This window comes from Bufo bufo, chromosome 8 (genome assembly GCF_905171765.1).
Source record: "Bufo bufo chromosome 8, aBufBuf1.1, whole genome shotgun sequence".
In the NCBI taxonomy this organism is placed as follows: domain Eukaryota; kingdom Metazoa; phylum Chordata; class Amphibia; order Anura; family Bufonidae; genus Bufo; species Bufo bufo.
The window spans coordinates 34,508,333-34,533,421 of NC_053396.1; the positions used below are offsets into that span (position 1 = coordinate 34,508,333).

General features: G+C 43.1%; 1 protein-coding gene across 1 annotated transcript in view; it reads right to left on the reverse strand.

Moving 5' to 3' along the window:
- Positions 1-25,089, reverse strand: part of LOC120978039 (kinesin-like protein KIF14) — a 129,270-nt gene that overhangs the window by 67,773 nt on the left and 36,408 nt on the right. Inside the window, exons 8-15 of the mRNA XM_040406279.1 lie at positions 10,823-10,930; positions 10,631-10,747; positions 8,519-8,637; positions 6,127-6,299; positions 5,857-6,004; positions 3,386-3,449; positions 3,118-3,302; positions 506-608 (exon numbers count right to left, since the gene is read on the reverse strand). Coding sequence (XP_040262213.1) covers positions 506-608; positions 3,118-3,302; positions 3,386-3,449; positions 5,857-6,004; positions 6,127-6,299; positions 8,519-8,637; positions 10,631-10,747; positions 10,823-10,930 — 1,017 coding nt within the window. The remainder of the gene's footprint in view (positions 1-505; positions 609-3,117; positions 3,303-3,385; positions 3,450-5,856; positions 6,005-6,126; positions 6,300-8,518; positions 8,638-10,630; positions 10,748-10,822; positions 10,931-25,089) is intronic.

Sequence of the window (25,089 nt, forward strand, 5' to 3'; positions counted from 1 at the left end):
AGATGAGCAGCAGATTGTTGGAAAAGTAGTGTTCCTTCCTGACAGTCGGCCGCTAGTTAAGAGTGAAGTGATGCTGTTACATGCAGAGATCACCTCCACAGTATGAGAACAAACGATTGCTGCTGCCATCGCTCGTCCCCATACAAAATCATTGCTCCTGACTAAACAGCACAACTGCCCGGGAACAATGGTTGAGGTGTCCAGTCCACACCTCCGATCATTTCCACCGATTGGGATTCCATTCACTGGGTGATCTGCAGCACCTTTAGACTGGCAGATTGTCGGGAGTCTGACTCAGGTGTGAAACTAGCCTTGAACCACTTATTTTACATGGGCGAGAATATACTTGGTGGTGGTATGTCACAATATGTAATGGGGAAATGGAGGCTGGAGAATAAAGGGGACCCACTATGACCATTAGTTCAAGGACATGAAATCAATAATTGGCACCATAATATCCAGATGGGAGATCACAGGAGTGTGTTGGCAAAGTTCTATTACTTACATGATGTAAAACCACCGAGTCTTTAACCAAGTTTCCATTAATAAACGTCTCAGCTCCAGGCATTGGAATCAGAGTCACCTTGCCATGCTCGTTATTGATGATGCTGTATATATATAGTAGAGGGGGAAATTTTATTTAGAGCTCAAAGGACAATTGTCATAATTTAATACCCAATTTTAAAGGGATATTCCAGGAGTTTAATATTCATAGCCTCGGGCAATCAATCTCTGGCAGGAGTCTGACACGTCACAACCCTGTCAATCAGCTGTCATTACATACCTAATGTGCAGTGGACAGAGCTGGTTCCTGCAGCACTCCTCCCATTTACTTCAATGAAAGCAGCGCTGCAGAAACCAGCCCTGTCCACTACACAGCGGATATCGCTATGCAATTCTAGCACCAACTGTGGACTCCGCATTGATCAAATATCGATGGCCTGAGGATAGGCCATCAATATAAAAATCCTGGAATAGCCCTTTGAGCTACAGCTACCAACAAACTAGGGTTGTTCAACCCTTGAAGACCTATTTTGTTTCAAATCTCTTTTTATGATTATAAAGGGGACAATAACAAAATGAAGGCAAACAGTTTTTATAATAGGTACAGTATTAGAGGGTAAAAATATGGTGACAGTAGAACGATGTATTAATATTAGAGTGCAAGAAATCTAAGGAACATAAGAGTCTATTGGCTGTGATCCTTGGATAATGAACAATCCATGTGTCCTTCTCTTCTGTACCTAAAACAACACTAAACAAACAGTGGTAGGGAGGGGAGGAAGAGAAGGAGTAAGGAATGGAGATGAGAGAAGGGGGAGTTGATCAAAAGACTATGCACATCAGGGCAATCAAAGATTTAGGCCGCCTGACCCCGTATCAGTTTTGCTGTCCGCAAAACACAGATGCCGACCCTTTGCATTCCGCGTTTTTCCATTCTGCATGTCTTGCCTCATGTTAAAAATGCCTATTCTTGTCAGCAAAATGGACCTTTGAGAAGATTATTAGTTGATCATGTAAATGGTAGAGAAGATAAGCCCCATATAGGGTGCAATCAGACTGTGTGATGAGATGATTTTCTATATTGGCATACAAGTGAGAGGAAGTGTTTTGTGTGATAGATAGCCATCTACATTACTGGTTTGCTCAGAAGACGGTGCCCCTAACCGGGGTGCACGGAACCAGAACCATGGTGCACTGACCATTGGGATCCTGGGGGGGACCCTCTTTGGAGCCTTGGTTCTCCGGAACCACGATGACTACAGACATGAGACTGGTGCCTAAAATTATAGGAGGGCTGTTGCTACCAGCACCCCCAGTTTGGCGTTTCTAGGTACCACCTCCTTGGAGCAATATGACAGACAAAAACCTCTAAATATACGTTTGCATTTCAAAAGCCAGAAGGGGTGTCTCGGGCATGTCATGTCCCAAAGGAAGGCATTAAAAATGAGGTACTATTTGGAGTACATATAGCATCTTGAGAATTCTAAATGCCTTTAGCAGGTCTTTCCTTCCCATCTATGGTACTTTTAAGGATTGCAATTGATTGGATAGATTCTGAATGAATGGTAAATAGTTTGCCTGATACAGGATTTAGGGGTCTTTAGTTACTTTAATCCCTTAATATTTAATGAAAATTATTTTTTTAGCCTTCATCATATGATTTGAACAAAATATTTTCATACTGTAAATAAAATTTTCATATAGATCTCCTCCCTGATCCCCGTTAGCGGATCTATAGCATTCTGTCATATAGCACTGCGCTGTACCATTCCTCTGTTATTTCTCCTAGTAATGAATTGAAAACTTGGGATACCAGTTGGGTGTTCCTACAGACTGCCATTGTCAGTGTTGACAGTTTCAAACTATATGGACACGCCTGTACAAAAATCACTAGATCCAGCATACTTAAAAAGAGCAAAGAAGACTTTGTTTAGTACATTAAAATATGGAACTTGAACAAACTCCCTGTTTATGCATTTCTAGCCCTCTGTGGTTTTAATAACCCGATTAAGCCCGCAGTGAGCCGTGAAGACGCATAAGCGGTGAGTCTGTTCAAGTTCCAAGAGGATATTTTAAACATACTAAATGAAGTCTTCATTGTTTGTACTAGTTTGCTACATACCTTTTACAAAAGTAGATCTGGAGTGAGCTACAAGTTACAGGGTAAATGGGTGAGCTGGTGTATTTTATAGAGCATACCCCCATTGTCATGAAGAATGTTAAGAATGTAAATACCCAGATGTTACATTATTCATACATTTTTGGCATGAACAAACAGAGGAACGGCACAACGCAGAATAATGCTCAAAAATTGTTGTTTCTTTGGAAATGTACTGTTATTTAGTAAATAGATACATCTAAGAAGTGGTCGCATGACTTCTTTTAAAACAGTAGGTTTTTCTAGCAAAATACTGAAAATTCCAAAGAACTATTGTATCCTAAAAATAATGGTTACCTGTGTGAACCCCAGTTTATTATTCCCTGTGGTAACATTTATGGACTTTGTTGTCCACTTATTTTTCAGGTTCTGTGGACCAGTATGATAGTTCCAGGTATATATAATTATGTAAAATCAAGCAGATCATACATTCATATTGCATGACATGAACATACCAATGGTCACTGGCTATGAGGGCTCCTGCTAGCTGGATCTCATGATCAGAACCTGGATGCTGCTTGCCCATTTTTGTTTGACCATCCTTTATTAGGTACACAAGCACTTCAGATAACTGAGGATCTTCATTAAGATTGACCAGGTTGGGAAGCGTGTTGTCAACTTTAAAACAAACTCCAGATTTCTGTTTTTAGACAAGAAAAGTCACTTTTACAAGAAAAGGAAAAAGTGGAAATGATGAGATTTGCAGAGTGAAGTTGGACATACCTGCAGTTCTTTTGCTTCTTCCAATTTCTGATGTTTGGCAAGGTTAAGTTTTTCCTCCCAGGATCTGAAACCAATAAGACCACTACAGCTAGTAAATCACAGAAAAGTTTAAGATCCTCAAATTGCATAGGGGTGATATTTTCATTTAACCCTTTGCCATCAAGAATCGAGGGCTTTATCTTCATCCCAGGATAAGAAACAAAGCTACAAACCTATTTTCCCAACAGCACAGATACTGCCTAACAGATCAGTTTCTTTCAAGCCATTTCCATCTGTTTCAGGTTTCATACATAGACCACATCAGTTCAATAAATAAAAAGCATGGCTCTGCAAAGGGTTATTAGGGCAACTGTATAAAGTCACATTCTCCTTACTGAACCCGTGGTGCTTCCTGGTCCCTCTCAAAACACAGGAAATGATTGCTCTGTCAATCAACTACTGTAGTGGTGACCCACCTCAGCCATTTATCAGCAGAGGTAATTTCCTTCATGTTGATAGTCACCGGGAAGCAGAAACCAGTGGAGGACAGGGAAGCATCAGAAATGGTTTTGTTTCTTTTTAATTGACCAGAACCCCTTTTATTTAGGAACAAAAGACCGATTTTTAAAAAAATATATATTTTTACACTGACCCGAAATAGGACCACTATAAAAAAAATAAAAAAATCTGGATGCAATACAGTTAATTGATAGGCCCTTGACTTTATTCCACATCTGTTATGTAATGTTCCATCTTGTATATAATCAGTGCTGGATAGTTCTGTTTTCAGGTTTAGCAGAGAAAAGGACTGAAGGCTCATCCTCATTTACACAGCACTTACGTTCAGCTTTTAACTGCTGCTTTCACACTAGCTGCAGCCTTCTTCGGCAGGCTGTTTCACACTAGCGGCAGCACGGATCAGGCAGTCTGTTCCCCCACTTGAACAGCCTGCCGGAGAAGGCTGACGCTAGTGTGAAAGTAGCCTTAAAGTTGTTGGAATCGTTGCACACATGACAAATCAATAAAGGTCTAATAGTCCGCCTATAAGAAATTGACAGTGGCAAGAAACTGGCTCCAAGTGAACTTCAAATGGTGGTCTTCTGCTTGACATTCGGTGCCAATTTTGCGTCAGGACCTAGACTGACTACAGAATTCTGTTACTCCAGTGGGCCTGTCCAGTCATATTTGGAGGACAATGTAAGGCAAGAGGAATGTGATCACGCAGTTATATTTTTCTCTTTCTCATGCAGTGGATAAGAAATTTTGTGATCCAAGGGATCATCTGGTAGTAATAGAAGTGAAAATAGTAGGAACATCATGCTCTCTTTAACATATAAAACATTTCTCACCAAGGTATAGCCAAAAGGTGAATTAGGCTGTTTGAAACATGTTGGGGTGGTTTGACTCCACGCCGGCCTTGCGGCATGTGGATTTTTTTTTACTGTAGGATACAAGATATGTTTTACTATTGTTTACAATAAAGTTGAATGGTTGGACTTTTCTCCCCTATGCTTTCTTTAGCCCATAGGGTGTAACATCCCCATGTTTGTACAATTGTGTAACGAATGCAGCATATTCATTTAAATCAAGTGGGTAGCAACTTATAGAAGAGTGAGTCCTTATTTGAGCCCTTGAGCCTAAAGCTCCCACTGCAGTAAGATCTGTAATGCTCCAGTTGTGGCTCCAAGAATGTACAATCTATGAGCAGATCTCCAAGTTTGTGTTCACAGTATTAGTACAGATGTAGTAGAGTTAACACACATGCTTTCTGAGACGTGTTATCTAAACTAAATGCGTTAAGCAAATACCTTCAGTTGCTTTTCAATGGCTTTTGTATCAAGATAACTGGATGAGTTAATAAATTTGAGTTGAGTTTGTGTTTTAACATTGCTACATCTGTAGTTCATACAAGGCATACAAATGAAAAAAGGGTACTTTCACACTTCCTGCAGAGGATTCCGGCAGGCAGTTCCGTCGCCGGAACTGCCTGCCTGATCCGTCAAAACGCATGCAAACTGATGGAATTTGTCAGACGGATCATGATCCTGATCCGTCTGACAAATGCATTAAAATGCTGGATCCATCTCTCCGGTGTCATCAGGAAAAACGGATCAGGCATTTATTTTTTTTCACATTTTTCTGCGGTCTGAGCATACGCAGACCGCAAAAACTCTCGGGGCCGGCATTAATGTATTTCAATAGGAAAAAATGCAAGTGTTACAGAATTTTGGACAGAGATAAAACCGCAGCATGCTGCGGTATTATCTCCATCCTGAAAAGGCAAAAAGACTGAACTGAAGACATCCTGATGCATCCTGAACAGATTGCTCTCCATTCAGAATGCATTAGGATAAAACTGATCAGTTCTTTTCCGGTATTGAGCCCATAGGGCGGAACTCAATGCCGGAAAAGTATAACGCTAGTGTGAAAGTACCATTAGAAATTAAATTGTTTGGGGTTTAAAAGATTTTCAAAACTTTTATGCTACTTACTTCTGAGTCTCTGTCAGCTGCCTCTCTTGGGAAAACAAACGTTCTCTCAAAGAACATATCTCTTGCAAGCTGGCCTCATATATGGCCTGATCAACCCCAAAGACACACTGCTGAGCAGCTTTGAGCTTCTCAATCTCAGATTTCAGCTCTGAAAAGGACAAGGGGTACACAAAAAACCTTAAGTAATTTCCCCTTTTCCAAAAACATTAGTGGTAAAAAGTCAATTATCTAATATTTATGAGGGAAAAAAAATAATAACAATGTAGGCACCTCTAATAAGAGAAGCATTAGAGTCTTCATTTACTCTGGCTATATTGATGATGTTTCTGGCTTTAGTAGCATACCGAAGAGTACCAAGACTTTCTTCCAGGTTAACAGATGCAGGACTGATTGTAGCAATCATGGCAGTCTTGGAATTTCCTCCTAAACTCTCCTTTAGAAGCCTTAGGGGGGGAAAAACAACTACAGGCAGCAATTTTTTTAAAGAATGCATTCTCAAGCATAGAAGGCAGGGCAGTCTCGGGAAATTTAGCCAACAGGGCAAAAGTCAAAAAAGTGTTCCTTTCCCCCGAACAAATGTTGAAAATGTTGATAATGAAGCTGCATAATTACATCAATGCACAAAGTTTTCTTATAATGAAGCTCATCCAAAGTGTGTCCCTCAGCAGCAGCAGAACATTTGCCAAGCCCACCTCCCTTTGTTGCAACAGAACCCTTTGCAAGCATGCCTCCCTGCTCTTCTGTAGAAAGTGACAGAACCCTTAGTCCGCTCACCTCCCAAAGTTGCAGAAAATCCTTGCCCAGCTATGCCAGAACCACAAGTACCATTTACACAGCAGCCATTGAAGGCCATCCATGAAATGTGTGGTCTTGCCAGATTCTTGCAGTGTGGTGCTAAGTGTTAGCACAAAAAGTGGAGTCCCAAGTTTAGGATTACTCTATATGACCTCCATATTTCCTAATAGAGGATATTAACAGGGTTGTTATCCTACCAGTGGTAGCGAACCTATGGCACAACAGAGGGGTCACTTGGAACCTTCTCTGTGGACCGTGCATAGGGTTGCCACCTGTGCACCTTTACTAATGAGCGCTTCCATTGTGGAGCTCTTTGGCCCTTTTCTGCTTGTAGTAAAAAAAAAAAAAAATTAAAAAAAAAAATCATCCATTTGATCGCGCCACAGGGAACAGTTGCTTCTTTCTGGATGCGCAGGACAGGACCTGTGCTCTAGCGGGATGACCTTTCGCAGCATTGACTGGAAGCATAACCTGCAAAACGTCATCACACTGGAGCGCAGGTCTTGTCCTGCGCATCCAGTGAGAAGCGAGTGTTCACTGAAGTGTGTTCAAATGGACGGAGTTATTTTCTTGCCAGAAGAGTGGGGAAGGGGGCATGAATACTGGGAGCCACTAATGGAGGAAAAAATACTAGGGAGGCACTCATTTTACTGGGGGCCACTAATGTGGGTCTTATTAATACTGGGGGCCTTAATACAGGGGGCCACTAATGGGACATTTTTAATACTAGGGGGTCACAATGGGGGGCATTCATTTTACTGGGGCCACGCCACCACAGCTTAAACGTAAACAATTTTTTTGTATTTTTTTTGTATTCAGGTTAAATTGATGTGTTAGCAATTTGTGATAAGTGGGTTTTAGGTTGCAGTTTGGGCACTCTGTCTCTAAAAGGTTAACCATCACTGTCCTAACACATGCACCCTTTAAAAAGGGAGTCATCAGCTATATCATTATGCAAATACACAGAGCACCAGATACCGTAGGCTTAGCTCACTTAACCAACTGTGAGATCCGTGGCTTCCTTGACGTGGCTGTGCATTTTTGAACAGATTTTTTATTCAAAATATGCTATTTTTGGTGTAAAGTTTGTAGCAAAATAATGGCAATTCCTACAGTACGAATAGCTTTTTTTTATTGGGGATTGCAAGGTTTTTAAATGTCCTCCAGTTACACAGAATACCTCTTGATTTATGTGGGCCATTAAGGAGAAGCATTTGAAAAACTCCCACAATCTGTCCCCCAATGGCAATTCTGATCGCTGTAATTATTTTGCCACTTTGCACCCACTTAAGAGAACTACTGCTTTTATGAAGATTTTCAGTTAAATTTTAAAATTAGCCATATAGGGAGCAACAGTCGAAATTCAAGAAATATATTTTCTAAACTTCCAAAGATAACAGCACCTCTGGTTGGGGCAGCCATTTTTGCAAACATAATAGGAAGTGCAGCCATTTTGTATGCCACTTTTAAAATGAACTTGAAAAAAAAGTCATTTTTCAGCATGTTTTATCAATAACCGTAATTGTTTTGTCTTTGGTTTCTAAGAAACTATTTCAAAGGTAACAACCAATATGCTGTACTTCTGCTTAACAAAATGTCAGCAACAACTATAAAATACATAAAACTATCAATCCTTAGAAATTCCTCAAACACTTCGAGTGCAATACAAGTTTAATCCCTCTATTCATACTAAAATCACAGCAAATTGAAGCCACATTTGCTCAAAACACAGATTTTGTGGATTGACCATAGTATTTTTCTTTTAGAACAGGCATATTGCTACAGGTATCTGAAGAGGGAGGGAAATGCATTTCCATCTACAATCTGTGAACCAGCAAGCTAAATGCATGAACTGCCGATGACTTACCAAGTGAGTAAAGATTCTCGGTAGGGTATAAAACTTCTCTTGTGGACATCTGACATCTCTGCAAGAGCAGATATGACTTTGCTCAGAGTAAGCAGTGATTTATTGATGCTGGCACCTTCCTGAGAGAGGGGAACAATAAAGTCAGTATTAACTATAAAAGGGTTAAACACTTTCTTTTAAAAGGGAGCCCGTCAACAGAATGTAATTATACCTTTCCCTTAGCAATCCATTTCTTCATTCTAGAGAGAAATTACTTAGTAAGAAAATGTGTAGTTTTGAGTGCTTAGAGGGTGAATCCAACCCACTCCATGCACTTCCTCCTTCTGTTTCCTCTGCCAGCTCCTACATCTCCTTATTGATTGGCATGACTGACCCTGTTCAGTCAAGGAGCTTGATGGGCTAGCAGAGGAAGCAGGAGAACCAAGAGTGCACAGAGTAGTTTGGACCTACCCCCTGTGCACTTAACTTCTCTATTGCATATGGATTGAACCAGGAAGGAATTGTCAGAACGGCAGTGGACCAGCGAGGTGAATAATGCTCATTTCTTTTTACCCATTCTGATATATATCTGCCAGACAACCCCTTTATATTGATGTCCTTGCCATTGCACTATGTACACGCCAGTGAAATCATGCAAGGTGATGTGTGGTCTCCTCCAGATATTTATTATGGACTGCACTATGTCTTCTCCATGCATCACAGGTGCACGTGGTAAAAAGGGACTGTTGTCCATGTATTGTTGCAGCCAAGTTTATTGATGTACTTGATCCACCACTTAATACATTTTTTTTTTGCTGCAAAATATTATGTGCTCTGATGATATTTATCACTGGTTAATAGGTTGTCTGAGATCAGAAAAAAAAATTAAAAAAAATTAGGCCAAGGCAGGGGATGATGTTAAACCATCCAGTGCCACCCTTCTCGCACTCGTCTACAACTGCAGCACAGTTATCACGTGACTACTCCAGCCAATCACTGGCTTCAAAAAAGGTACATTACACTGTTGAGGCCAATGACTGGCTGCAGTGTTGACGTGTTGATGGTGCGACATCAGCACTGTAGCCCTGTAAATACTGAAATCCAAAATGGTGGCTGTGGAAAATTCAACAGGTAACTAATGGATATTTTGTTTGACCAATTACCTATATCTGAATATTTCTTGTTCATATTTTTTGTCAATTACAGGCTCACACTATAAAGTAGACTGATACTGAAGAAAACAGAAGTGAGCGCCATTACAAATTAACATACAAGTATATGTCTGTTTCTGACAGAAACAGATGTTTTCCTTTCACTAAATTAGAGAGAAAATTGAAAATTGGGCAACAGGGAAAACTTGATTTATTAGGTAAACAACTATGAAAGACTCAGAATGCGCCAGCGGCCTCTCCGGATAAAGTTCTGGGTTGAGATATTATATATACACACACACACACACATATATATATATATATATACATACATACATACATACATACATACATACATACATACATATACACACACACACACATACACATTAACTTCATTGTACCAAAATCTTAATTTCATTTTTTTGATGTCGCCAAGAACAACAAGTCTGAGCTCTAGTGTACAGTCTGCCTGTCACAACATGCGTGAGAAGCCAACGGTAGACTGTCTGGGCACAGAATTTCCATACTGTACTATATTAGTTTAAGGTGGTTATCAAGAGGGTAGGTGATAAATGTGTGATCATTGGATGTCCAGCCTCTAGAAACCGTAGAGACTCTCAGGGGTCCTCTGTTTGAATTAAGAGGTAGAGCACATGTTAGACCAGCAGTCTTATCCCTAGTAATTCTATATTTATTACCCATCTTGTTCATAGGCACCGTAGGCCAAAAGCTATAGTTGACCCTGGAAAAGTACTCCTGCTGAAGGGGGAAAAAAAATCATCCTAAGACACTAATAATGTGAAGTCATACATATATACAAGTCATACATGTACGTACCGCATGTACATGCTAATTATATACTCACAAGTGGAGAAAGGGGACAACAGCAAGAGTGTGAGCCCTCAGTCAATTATCCTTTTGGGCCAAGGAACCCCAGAACAATGCTGATAAATCTACAAAAGCCAGAAACCTCACCTACCTTTAGTCTAATACCACTAGTTTGTGCAGAATTGCAGCGTTCACTTCCAGCCAAGTCTACCAGGTTAACTCTGCTTGTTCTGGTGTGGTCGTGAACCTCACCTTCCAGAAGTTCTCTCTAGAAAAGAAGGGGTCCCAGTACATAACTGCTCACCATTCCCAGTAGGATTTATGTATGCCCATGTAGTCTTACCATTGTTTGTGTCACCGACAGGGTGAACACAGAATGTGATCGAGAGCTTTTATCATTCATTCCTGTAGCTGCTGTGGCCCTCTGTTTATTGCCCAGCTGCAGCCAAGTCTAAAGATTAGAAGAGAAGATTCTTTAGTTTACCACTCCTTAGCCACACTGCATTTACATTTAGATTATTAGCGTTATCAACATGTGCCTACACACCAAAAAGGCCAACCAAGCTGCTATTGTGGGCAGCAAGCTAAGGCTGGCCACAATATCTTATATGGGGTTACATAGATGCTGCAATGGTAGCAAACATAAGGGTAAACCAGCAAACATATGGTGCCCTTCTGTCTTTCTGGGGGCAAGTTGGTGCAAACAAGCACAGAACCTTTTTGGGACCTTTATTGATGAGGTGGAACCAGAATTCTTTTCAGCTGTGGGGAACTCTGAAAGAGTTAATTGCCTATAAATTATTGCTCAGTGTGAAACTGGAAAATATAATGACACATTTACTTAAGATCTAGGTGCAAATGCTTATAATAGAATGCACCAAAATTTGACACTATTTGGTCAAATTTAGAGCATCAGGACCAAAAACACAAAACCTGCACAAATCTTTCCAAGATGAGGGAACTTAAACGTGGTTGAACACATTTATGCTTATTAACACTCCATGTATGCTTGTCTTCAGTGACCATGTGTGCCTTGTGACAATATGATAGTCACTCTTGTGATTACTCAAAAGGAACATGTGATTTTGCTTTATTCAGAACCAGGGAGCCATTGAGATAAAACAGGTTAAAAAGGATTCTCTGGGAATTAAGAAAATGAAAATCCTTAAATATGACTATTATAAATATATTCCTGTAACGGAACGCCTAGCACCCCGACCGGGTACCTCCGTCGATAGATGCTCCTAGTGCTTCCAGAGGACTCCAAGCACTCCACTTGACACCGTCAGCACTGCAGACCCCACGAACCGCCGAAGCTTGGTGGAGGTCTCACCGTCTCCTACCCACCCTGGACCTACAACAAGGCTCCAGTGGGTGAACCTCTCCTAAATCTAGAGACAGGAACCAGGATCAAGCTCTTACAAGTGCTTATACTCAGGGGAGTATTGTGATCTAGCAATCCCAAAGAGTGTAGTTATTCCATCCCCCAAACATGAGCCAAGACTTCATGAAGGTATAAAACAGGAACACTTTATTGAGGGCTACCCGCCCGTATTTATGCAGGTCTCCATCTGGTGGACACGCCCCTAGGGGACCAGAAGGAAGACTGACACAGGACAGATACGTAGCACTCAGGATACACAGGCACAACACATCCCCACAATGCATCATGGTTTCCTCCTCTCTGCCCTGGAGACACCCGAGGAGCAATTCAATTATCTCTCAGGACAAAGGGAAATCGCCAATACACATGTGGAGACAGCAGGACAGAAATCACCACCCAAACACCCAATGTCACACCCCCACAGCAAACACAGACATTTAACATATGCACTCAGACTTGAGCTATCTGGGGCTATCATTAGGTGAATGTCACTCAGAATACACAAATACAATAAAATTAGCTATCTGGGTACCCTCACATAACAAAATACCATTCCAAAGACAGATTTAAGCTGTGTCTGTCTTCTCCTTTAAAGTTAGTATGGGCCATAATCCTGAGGCAAGAGGCTGGTAAACAGGCCTCTCTAAAACCCAGTGGCGAGGTTGGTTTCGCCACAATTCCCAAATACCTTTCATTAGTTATAATGGCTTGTTTTCTCTAGGGAGCAATCATAAGGAGAAATAAAATGTCCTGCTGTGATTAGGACAGGTTGTGTGTGTTCTAATAGGACAGCGGCCAAGTTACTTCACAACACTGAGGTAAACAGCTTCCTCATCCTCCTCTCAGCTCTACTGGTCAGGGATTATGATCCTGAATACAGATAAGATATTCAGCTGAATCCTGGTAGGAAGGAAGCTAATGAGAACATAGGGTATGAAGTACAGAGTATGGACAGGACAGACTGGTAATGGAGACTGCATACAAGTGCTGCTGCTCATTGCCGCCACCCCCCCTTCCTCCTTTTTACTTCATGTCTCCTCATGAACTCCATTTCTACAGAGATTTAGCTGAAGATCTTATTAGATGAATTCAGGATCATAATTCCCGACAAGCAGAGCAGAGAGGAGGATAAGATAGCTCTTTACCTCAGTGTTGTGAAGTAACTTGCTGTGTGATTAGGACAGGTTGCGTGTGCAGTAATAGGATAGCTGCCATTTTATTTCTCATGATGATTGCTCCCTAGACAAAACAAGCCATTATAACTAATGAAAAGGTATTTGGGAATATATTTATAATAAAGTAATATTTAACTATTCTCATTTCTTAATTCCCGGAGAATCCCTTTAAAGGGACACTGACAGGCCCAAAAAGCATATTTAGGTATATATATGACAGTACAGGTCTTATAAAGTGTATTAGAATCATCCAAGTATCCCCCCTGTCCACCTTATAAATACAGTAAAATGAAGTTTTATAACCTGCTTGAATCGTGTTCAATCTGCCCAAGGGGCGGTGTTTCATCTCAACTTGCACCCAGCCAGCCTCGCCACAACTGCTGTTTGAAGCGCCGCCCAGCTCATCAATATTCACTTCACTGGGCGGCTACTAGTGTCCCCGGCCATCTTCAGCGCATGTGCCCGACACCCTCACTGGCCGGGATCGCATCGCAGCCTCTGCTTTATGTGCATGCGCCGGGCACAGTTCAGAGCAGCGCTTCGGAGTAGCCGCCCAGCGAAGTGAATATTGATGAGCTGGGTGGCGCTTCTAACGGCAGTTGTGGCGAGGCTGGCTGGGCGCAAGTTGAGATGAAACACCGCCCCTTGGGCAGATTGAACACGATTCAAGCAGGTTATAAAACTTCATTTTACTGTATTTATAAGGTGGACAGGGGGGATACTTAGAGGATTCTAATACACTTTATAAGACCTGTACTGTCATATATATATATATATATATATATATATATATATATATATATATATACACACCTAAATGTGCTTTTTGGGCCTGTCAGTGTCCCTTTAAGATAGGAATCAAATTTAGGAAGAAGCTTGTGACATACATACATACACCATCAAATCATAACTATTCTCTTAATTAAACTTACCCCAGGCTATGGTCGATGAATGGACTCAATGGGACACACCCATTAAATAATCCATTGTACAAGACCCAATGTCTGCATCTATGCTTCTCAAGCCGGCCGCCCCCCAACCAGTGGGAATATTCACAAACCGGGGAAGTCTCCATGGTTTGGCACTTTCCCTAAATTTGCAGCAACACCAAACATCTAGATGACCACTAGCACTTTTGGAATAATAATTTATTTACTGATGAGCCAAAAGGTGGGACTTTCTGTAAGACAGCGGTCACAGCTAACAATATTCCACCATAGAAACATCTTTGTTATTTTTTGTCTGGCGGACAGCTGGCATTTATGCTGAAACAGCCTACTGGGACAGGCTGCCGGATTCGGCAACGCTAGTGTAAACCTAGCGCAAATCTATCAAATGAAGGATAATTTAAAAGCTGCATTTTGTGTTCCATTGTGCAGTCTATCTGAAATTAAAAAGAATGGGGTGATCTGAGACATTTAAATGTAAAATTAACAAATGGGTGAAATTGGGTGAGAGGCAAATACTTTCACCGCACTGTATGACCACCTTTCAATCCAAATTTTACTAATGCATCTAAAATGAAATTTGTGGACAGAATTTTATTAAAAATTTCCATCTTTTGTAGCCTTAAGTATGAGGAACAAAAACCTATGCAAAGCTCACCTGTCATACTTGTACATAATTTTAGGCTACAGCTCACAAAAGACTTTAAAAATAAAAATGAATGGGATAGTTTGAAAATCTCTTAAAAACTTTTATGGTGCTGTCTCACTTCAGCAAATGGCATTTATCATTTGAAGAAATTTAAAAGGGGTTATCCCATGATTAATGTAAAAAATGAAAATCAGACATCATATAGTACATGACTTTCTAACAATCACTTTCTAACAGAGTTAGAACCAGCCCTGTACCTCACATGGATCCAGAGATCTCCCCATTCATTGCTCTGCTAGATTTATATCAAGCTGACAGCTCAGGGGACGTGTCTCAGCTCTCCCCATCGCAGCTCAGGAGGGAGTTGAAGGATGAAACTGAGCATGTGCGGCAATCTCCGTGAGCAGGTCAAATGAATAAGAAAAAACAGCAGGTGGCGCTATACGGATACATTTTATTGAATAACTCCGTGACTATACAAAATTTTTAATTACATAAAAATACAAAAGTATTCAGATTCAGCTGCTGGTTTGAAAACTGTAGAATATTTTGTGAGACAACCCGTTTAATACAAGCCACTTACTAATGTATTGCGATTGTCCATATTGCCTCCTTTGTAGTCTTGATGAATTTTTCCATCATATTATACATTGCTTGTATCCAGGGCCGGTTTTAGACAAAATGTGACCCTGGGCAAAATCTACAACCTACTACTAACCCAGCTTAACCACAGTGTGATTGGGGAGTGTGTGTGTGTGTGTGTGTGTGGGGGGGGGGGGGGGGGGGCAGAATACATAGTAACATAGTACATAAGGCCGAAAACAGACATTTGTCCATCCAGTTCGGCCCGTCCTCCTGCAAGTTGATGCAGAGAAAAGCAAAAAAAAATGGCCTCCTTTATGGCTCTATGTCCAAATTTCCCAGTGCCCATGGTTCTTACTGTATATCCCTGTGGCATCCTGCCGTGCCATCTTGTAAAAATAAAATTCTGTACTGTTGTAGATAAACCTATTTTATCATTCATTACCCTTATAGTCATTATAACCACTGGTTATAGAATATAGAAACTCAGACTCAATAAGTCAAAAGGCTCTGTACAAGGGATATTCACGTTTCTTGGCACACAAAGTGTTAAACTTGTTGCCGCAGGGACCTGTCACGCAGTCTTTTCCTTCTAGCCGTGAAACTTTTTAAAGAGTTCACCCTCCTTCATCCCCTCCAGCTGTATGTGACGGCCAGTCCAATGCATTATGGGGCGCTGCTCTAAGGATGCCTGTGGCTACATTTTTAGTAACTTAGGTGTCATTCAGCACAACGTGAACAGTACGAGGTTCAGCGGAAGACCAAAGGGACTCAGGATGGTTAACTTGGAGCGATCCTGTAATTACAGGACAAATTAATAAGAAATGTATCACTTGTAAAAGGGATAATACATTATACTCTAGGATAAAAGAAGCAAAGACCATTCAAAAGGTGTTAAGAGTCAATGTAAAGTAAATAGTCTACCACGAGTCAGAGTCAAAACATTTTCTTAAAAGGGTTCTCCAGAAAGTCGAGACAGGCCATCAAAATCCGATTGGGGATTCAGCTGTTCCTGACGAGCTTCAGTGCTACAACCACACACTTCCATCCATCCAGGCAGGAACACACAGCATGACAAACCATTATGATACTGTTGGGTTACCGTATGTCAGAGGAAGAACGTTCAGTCTAGGAAATACAGCAGTCACACATGCATGCTTCCGCTAATGTGAAAATGGACTTATGGTCACAAACTTTCCAGTATAAATCTACTGCAATAACAGATCATAGGGCAAGAATAGAACTTAACCCCTTTACGACAAACACTGACCATGTAAGGTGCAGTTAAGGTCTTTAAAGATATATCAACCGCTGGTGAGCGCAGCGGCTGCCATAGCTTCTGGGTTTCTGTTTTAAAACAGCAGACACCTGGGGGTAATGTCTGCAATCAGCACTAATGCCAACCGCACACATTTAACCCCCAGATGCCATGGTCAATTGTGACCAGGTATCCCTGGGAGCGTTCAATTCCCAGGGGCCCATTGGCTTTCCTGTACAGAGATCAGGGAAGCGGTTTATGCTCAGGTAAAAAAGCCTTGCGCCTTAGGAAAGATCCCAAGCTATTACAGCTGTAGTTCTTGTGGAGGCGCACACACCCAAAATGATATCAATGAAAAAGTACAGATTGCTGCACAATAGCAGGCCGCTAGGTAGGCTTGTTCGCGTTATAGCCTGCTATTGGCTGAAGTTCAAGCGGTTTAGCTCACAGAGCATTCATTAGACTGGACACAATTGTATCCGCTATTAGGTCTGCTGCCTCTGGACATAAAGAATGCTCGTTCATTGCCAGAAAGCATAGATATTGAAAACAGGGAAGAACTTCTGAGACACAAAATATATATTAGAACATTGTAGATAATCTGTTGAGTGGTCAACTTTAATTCATATAAACTGGAAAACCATTTTAATAGGGGTTAGCCCAAGAGAATAAGGGCTACGTTCCACCTATATTTTTAACTTGATGTGGTTGCTGGAGATCCAAACTAATCAAAACCATTCTGTGGGTCGACCCCTTTAAAGGGGATACAGGGGAGTTGCTATAGAGGTTGCAGAGGTAGCAGTCGCTACCAGGCACAAGAGCCTGTGGGGACCTAAAGACCCTTGTGCCACTTAAGACACCGGTATTATAGAAAGTGCATGCTGGTCAAGGTACACATCTGGCTGGAGGGCAAGGGGTTAGGGTCCAGAATTTGGCACAGCCTAACAATAAAACAGTAGAAGTCCATTAAGCAGCCTAACTGCACATATAGCCTAACTGCACTTGTATGTTCCTGGAAGAGTTCCTCGTTAGGGTGCACCCCAAGTATTGCGCAATACTAATTGTAATCCACAGGTAAATTTCTGTCTCTTTAAATTAGACTTCCCCATTTGTAATCCACAGGTAAATGATGTCTGTCCCTTTGATTGCAGCTGTAATGCTTACTCCAACTCCCAGTATATAACACCCTATGAGCAGCCAGTGAGATAGGAAGGAGTCGGCGTATAAGTCTCTTAGGGCTATGCATTAGCTTGCAGCCCATACACCGCAATGTAGCTGCTTGAAGCGTATTTGCCTGTCCAAATGCCACTTTACCAAAGTGGTGCAATGTGACACGGCACAGCCGTACTTCGAGTTCCTTGAGCAGGTTATTGGTGCTTTATCTTATTTCCTGGTCCACTCCAGAACTGGATTCTACAAACACAACACTCCTGGGGTCGTCGCTGCAAACCTTCCCTTCGTGCTGTCGCCAGTCTCCACTGTGAGCTGGTCCATTCCTTTCCAGTATCTGCAGAGAAGATTTCTTCTGGTCTCCAGCAGCACCAAGCACAACCTCGGTCTGGTCACTTCCTGTCACCCCTAGGCCCCTCCTCCCCTTCACAGGGAGTGTGTGATGCAACAAGTCAATTGCTAAGGGCTGTGTCAAACCTGCATATACAGCCTGCTATCACGCTTGTAGGGGTACACAAACAAACAGCATTAAATTAGCTAATTACCAACTTTGCAAACAAAACAGGTAAAATAACTTTACTCTTATAGGCAGCTACAGTCAGGGCCGTAAATATTGGGACAGCAACATAATTCTTACATTTTTGGCTCTATACACCACCACGATGGATTTGAAATGAAACAAACAAGATGTGCTTTAACTGCAGACTGGCCGCTTTAATTTGAGGGTATTTACATTCAAATCAGGTGAACGGTGTAGGAATTACAACAGTTTGCATATGTGCGTCCCACTTGTTAAGGGACCAAAAGTAATAGAACAGAATAATGATCATAAATCAAACTTTTACTTTTAAATACTTGGTTGCAAATCCTTTGCAATCAATTACAGCCTGAAGTCTGGAACACAGACATCATCAGACGCTGGGTTTCATCCCTGGTGATGCTCTGCCAGGCCTCTTCAGCAACTGTCTTCAGTTCCTGCTTGCTGTTGGGGCATTTTCCCTTCAGTATTGTCTTCAGCAAGTGAAATGCATGCTCAATGGAGATTCAGGTCAGTAATTATAATGCAGTAATTATACAATTTACACCTGCAGAGTAATACATTTAAGGTCCCTTGCCCCCACATCCTTACATGCCACCCCTCTAGAATTATGGCATACCGAGAGCTCTACCAAATAAATTAGTCTGCTGCATAGCGCTGAAGGGGACTACCTGCCGTGGAGCGCTCTGATATGCGAAGGCCTTAGTCCTCTGTCATTGGTGCAGGAACAGAACCCGGCCCCTTCCGGGGTGGTAGCGCATTTTCAGGAATAGTGTCCGATACTGGACAATTGGGGGTGGACAACTCAGTCTGTAGAGGCAGCATAGGGATTTGCCACCACCCTATGTCTCTTGGACTCACAGGCTTCGATTGTCTCTCCTGAACACCTCCAGAATTATCTGTCTGAGAAAGACTCTGAAAGACAAGGTCTGACCATGTTACGGTGTAATCTTTGAGTCAGCCTATCAGTCTTCCCTTTGGACATCGTAGACTGGGCTTTCAGGAAACTCCTGACGTTTCACAATATATGGCTGTGGTTCCCAGCGGTCATTCATTTTATCTGTGGGCCTTTTAGCACGAACCAATACTCTGTCACCCGGTGACAAGGGTGTATTCTGCACCGGTTGATGATCCCTGGGGGTTTATTGTTGCAACTTCTCATTGACCAACCGATAAACAGTCCTCAGTTTGTCTTGGTGCTCCTGCACACATGAGTCAGCTGTCCTAGGGAACTCTTTGGAAAGAGGTCCAAGGTTCATTTCGGCAACTTCTTGCCCTGGACGACCAAACAGCAGCACGTGTGGAGTATAGCCGGTAGTGTTATGAACACTATTATATGCCCAGAGTAGTTCAGGCAAATACTCGGGCCAGCGCAACTTGCATTTTTTTCTTCAGTGTCCGGAGCATCTGTAGAAGGGTCCTGTTGAATCTTTCACAGGCCCCATTGCCCTGCAGGTGGTATGGCGTTGTTCGTGACTTCTTAATCCCATACAGCCGACAACTCTTTCATCAACTTCCCTTGGAAGCAAGCTCCTTGATCCGAATGAATCCGCTTTGGGCATCCGTACACCTGGATAAAGTGTTTGCACACTGCACGGGCAGCTGATTCCACTGATTACAGATGGGCACTGCCACAGAACTTGGTGAGTGGTCACCAGTATTGCCTTGCGATTACTGATCATTTCACAGACTGGCCGATCAAGATGTAAATGGATTAGGATCTCCAGTGGCGCAGACAACTTGAATTGGGGCTCTCTATTCAGGAGGCTTCACCAGCTTGCATGCTCTACACTTCTGGCTCACTTAACGGACTATCTGCTCCAACTGCGGGCATTACACGAATCTCTGTACCTACTTGTATGTCTTCTGCGCTCCAAAGTGGGCACCCTTCTCATGTCCCTCAAGGGCCACTCTTCGGGCCAGGCTACTAGGCATCACTATCTGCCACCTTTCTTCAAGATCGGTAGGCAGAAACACATTCCAGTACATGATTCCATTTCGGATTCGCAGCCGATCTCACTGCTGCATCAGCTTCTATCCATCTGAGGACAAGCAAATTCGCTTTTCAAATCTTGGGCCATATCCCATTCTTCACCCAGTGTGAAGTCAGGGTCTTCATCTTGCACTTGGGCCCATTCTTCCTCAGCCTTCCCCAGCAACACAGTGCTCCCAGTAGCCACCCCACTTGAGCTGGCCACGGGCGACTGTCAAGGCACTTGACCAAGATCGGGTATCTCAGTCCCTTCATCAACCTCACCTACTGGGACATTCAAGGTGACTCTAGACAGTGCATCCGCATTCACGTTGTCTTTACCGGCACAGTATTTGATGGTATAATCAAACTTCGCCAGTCTAGCCATCCATTTCTGCTCCAAGGTGCCCAGCTTTGCATTCTGCAAGTGGGCTAATAGGTGCCCCGGTGAGACACCCTGAATATTTTTCAGTCATTGCCCAGACTAACAGCAATAACTAGTTTGAAGGAGCTATAAATTTTCCGGATTGCGCTCAGAGTCCCGTAGAGATCGAAGAGCATACGCAATGACATGTTCCTGCCAGTCTTGTTCTTGGGCTAGTACTGCTCCCAGTCCATGCAAACTTCTGTCAGTGTAGAGTGTGAATGGTCTGTCATACTGAGCATATGCCAGGATGGGGGTGCTAATCGAGGCTTTTTTCTACTAGAACGCTTGCTGCTGTGGCAGCCCCCATGATATGGACCGTGTCTTCGGACCCTGGGCAGTCCCTCAAGAGTTTGTGTTGGGGATCAGCGATCTTCGCAAAGCCATTTATAAATCTTCGATAGTAACCAGGCAATCCTAAGAATGCTTTCACTTCTCGAAGCGTCTTAATTTGCGGCCACTTACTGCCTCTACTTTACTCTCTGCAGGGCAAACTCCCTCCGCTGATACGATGTGTCCCAGATACTCCAGGGTAATTTGGAAGAGACGGCACTTCCTCGCTTTGATCATAAGGCCATGAGCGCGGAGCCTACCCAACACTTGCCGCAGTCTCCTCAAATGTTCTTCAAACGTAGGTGCATGGACTATCACGTCATCCAGGAAGATCACAATTGACTCAAAGTTCAGTTGACCCAGGCAGTGTTCCATTAAGCGTTGGAACGTACCCGGTCAGTCCAAAGGGCATTCTGTTGAACTCATACAGCTCCATGGGTAGGATAAAGAGTCTTCTTTCTATCTTTCTCTGCCACAGGTACTTGCCAGTAGCTGCTCGCCAAGTCCAGAGTTGAGAAATACTTTGCACGCTGTAGTGCAGTCATTGGCCCAGATTCAGGTAGATTTGCCCATTACTTACACCTGAGCCGCTCAGCTGAATTTCTCTGCGCTGGAGCAATTTTGCCAAATTGCCACCTGATTCAGGAATCGTTTGTTCATTTAATTTGCTCCTGTTTAAGGCAAAGCTGAGGGCGCAAGGCCGTGCAAGTCAAAGTGGGTGTGCCCCTATGTAAATGAGGAATTTTCGGCTCAGCAGAGGTTTGCTAGCATAATTTCAGGGCAAATCCTGCTCAGCTGCTTGCACTGAGCAAATAAATAGGAGCAGACTTGCGCAGGTTCTTTGCTGAATTTCATCCTGCTTTTTCCTACCCCCCCTGAGCAAGGAAATTCAGCCCTTTTGCAAGACATGGCACCTCCCAAAGGGACCAAAATATTTTATATTACTGTATAAAGAATTTAAATTATAAAAGAACAGAAATAAACATACATAGCCTTTATTTTATTGGTGCAGCTGTTTTAGTGTAGTACTTGAATGAGATAAGTAAATTCTAGAAACATCTGAAAATGTCATTTTTCATTTGAAGAGCACAAGGAACACTTGTTTTTGTGTTTTATTCTCATAGGATAAAAAGGTATAAGAACAAACTGCCATCTAGAATAACTATTTAGATGTTCTTTAGATGTATTTCAAATCAGCTTGTTCAGATCGTCTGTCTAGGTGCTGCTGAAGTTATGACATTTGGCCATCTTTTGCCAACTTGCCCCTGCTTTTAACAGGAGCAAGTTTGCCCAGGGAAAAAAGCTTGCACGCTTCCAGCGCAAGATGCGCATCACAAGCGCATGTTTCTGAATCATCGGCAGTACCTAATTTGCATATTCGCTGAGGGAATTCCATGAAGGCGCAACTTACACCCCGCGCAAAATTGCACGCAAATTGCGCAGGAACAGCTAGGCTGCGTGCGCGGGAAAATGGCAGCATTTCAGGCTTAACTGGTTTACAGAATCAGCCGCAAATTTGCATAGGAGCAAATCAGTACTTGCGCGGCGCAAATCACACTTGTTCCCGCGCAAGTGCTTCTTGAATCTGGGCCATTGACTTCAATCCTAAGCAGAGCAAAAGCGTCCTTTACTGTGGCAGCGTTTAGCTTTCGATAGTCCACACAGAACCTCAAGGACCCATCCTTCTTCCGCCCTAAGACCACTGGTGCGGCCCACAGGCTTTGGCTCTTTTACCGCTCCACTATCTAACATCTGTGACCGCATCATTTTCACTTTTTGGTAGATAGGTATCAGAAGATTCCGCCTACTTTCTCGAATCAGGGGAGTATCCCCAGTCCGTATTTCATGTTCGATAGCCGTTGTGCACCCGAAGTCCTCATCACATTAGGAAAAAAGGCAGACTGAAACTCCAATAGCACTGCTTCAATCTTCTCCATCTGATTGGCGGTGAACTGGTTCACATCCATCTCCATTTGGTCTAAGATCCGCCGGCCATTCCACTCAGGCATGGGTTCCTCCACAGAGTTCTGGTCCACTGTCAAAGTCCAGGCATCATTTAACAGCCTGTAGGGGGCAAACTGACCACCTGCGAGTTGTTCTTCTTGCAGCACATACAACTCAGCCACTTTCTCTCCAGCACGGAAGGCAACTTAATGATTGTGTACGTTGACACACCGGACTAACATGCCCCTCCGTCACGATGGTCCTGGCGACCACTGGGCCCTGGCTGGCTTCAGACATGCCTAGGGTTTCTTTTAGCACATCTATCCCATTCAGTTTCCGCTGGCTTCCGACAGGCATTCGCATCCTCTTCTCCTGTCGTGGAGGTACGGTGCAGGCTCTTTCATATGGGGCATACAATGCTCCAACCGGCTTTTGCAGATACCGCATGTCCAGATCAACCTCTGGAATGCTCTCTGGGTAGGCTTGTGGACAGTAGTCTTCCTCCAATAACTCAGGCCCTGCTTTGTAAACATGAGCTGATCCAATTCCCGCAGAACGTTCATTGCCAATACAACGGGAGCTCCATCCCGAGCCCGTTTCTCTACAAGCACCACTCCTTTTGCCGACATCTTGTCCGCATAGCTTCAGTCTCATCCAAGCCACTCCGATCACAGGTATAGCGGTCTGATTTACCGCCGTCAGCCTGATCACTGTGCCCTCGTCAGGCTTCATGAGGTGGCTGAAGTATCTTTCAAATAACTTAACTGGCATTGTGGTTACTTCCGACCCTGTGTCTACAAGACATTCCATCATCTGTTCTTCAATCTGCACCTGTACTGTAGGTAGGGGCTTTCGGTCACCAGGTCCCAGAGGTCATTAGGGGTAACCTGGCAACTGGCCTCCCCCACGGATTCAGGGCCTTTTGTGGGCATGGACGGGATATATGTCCTCTTTCTCTGCAAATCCAACACTACGGCCCCCTTTACTTCCGGTCTTTTGGAGGAAAACATGTCTGTGCATCTGTAGGTGGTGACGGACCAGCCCAGTGCCTGGGAGTGTCTCACTCCAGCCTCTGGAATTGCTTGATATAGAAGGGAACCCATAGGGCAGCACCCTTTTTCCAGTAATCTGAATGAACTGGGGTCATCGATGGAGCCTGTAACTGTGCCAATTGCCTCTGAATTTCTCCCAGGGATACACTCCGTGCCTTCACTGCCTCTTGCAGATCCTCTCCATCAGAGGGAGTTCTTTGGCTTCCTGCAGCCTTACGGTGTAAGCTCTATACGCCTCTTCCTTGTCTCGGGCCACAGCCTCTGCTTTCATCTTTTAAAACTGCAACGTCACATCCACCAGGATACGTTCCCTTCGTCAGGACGAAGCCGCTGAGGTGAAACGCGCGTCGAGGTCTCGCGCCCAGGGCTTGTCATTCATCCCACCACCATGTCTTCAGGTACGTCCTGGTACTAGCACGGTTCCACTCTGTGTGCGGGGTACCCCTGTATATATCCACATTGGGTCCCTTGCACTTAGGCGCACGCCAGTTATTTTTGAGCCCAGCCTAGTGATTTTCATTCATTATATTACTGTCTTTGGCTGAATGTGATGCCTTATCATTCCGTGTATGTTAGCTAAAGGCTTTGGGTTTACCTTATTTGGTCTGTGGTACCTTGTGTACTATACCCCTATTGGGGAGACCATTATATGTTACACTCACTTGGTTTCCCAGAGCCTTAGCTTTATCTTTTTGGCCGTGCCCATCTGTGCTTCATTTTGCGCAGTTCCATGGTGGTGTTTTTTGATGTGACTTACCCTGTGCTTCTCCGTGTAACTGTATAACATCCTGTTCTCCATTTTTTATATTTTATAATAAATGACATCTTTTGATATAACACTCCACTTGTTTGGCTTTTAGTTTACTCTGGATGTGGTACAAGTGGTCACTATAGCTGTCTAAGTTGACAGAGCTGCCTTTTTGTAGGTTAATAATATACGTTCCCTGAGAGCCTGGCGAAGAGGAGGGCTACGTAATCCAAATATGAACTGGTCCCGGAGGATTTGATCTCCATTACCAAGAATGTTAGCACAGTTGGCCTCTCTCTTCTGTACATGTGACCAGATCTCCTGGAGGGCGTTGGCAAACTGGGGAATAGTCTCATCTTCACGCTGGAAGAGAGTGAAGAATTGGGACCCAAGGCTGCCGGTACTGGTCGTTTCTCCGTAGATAGACTAAAGAA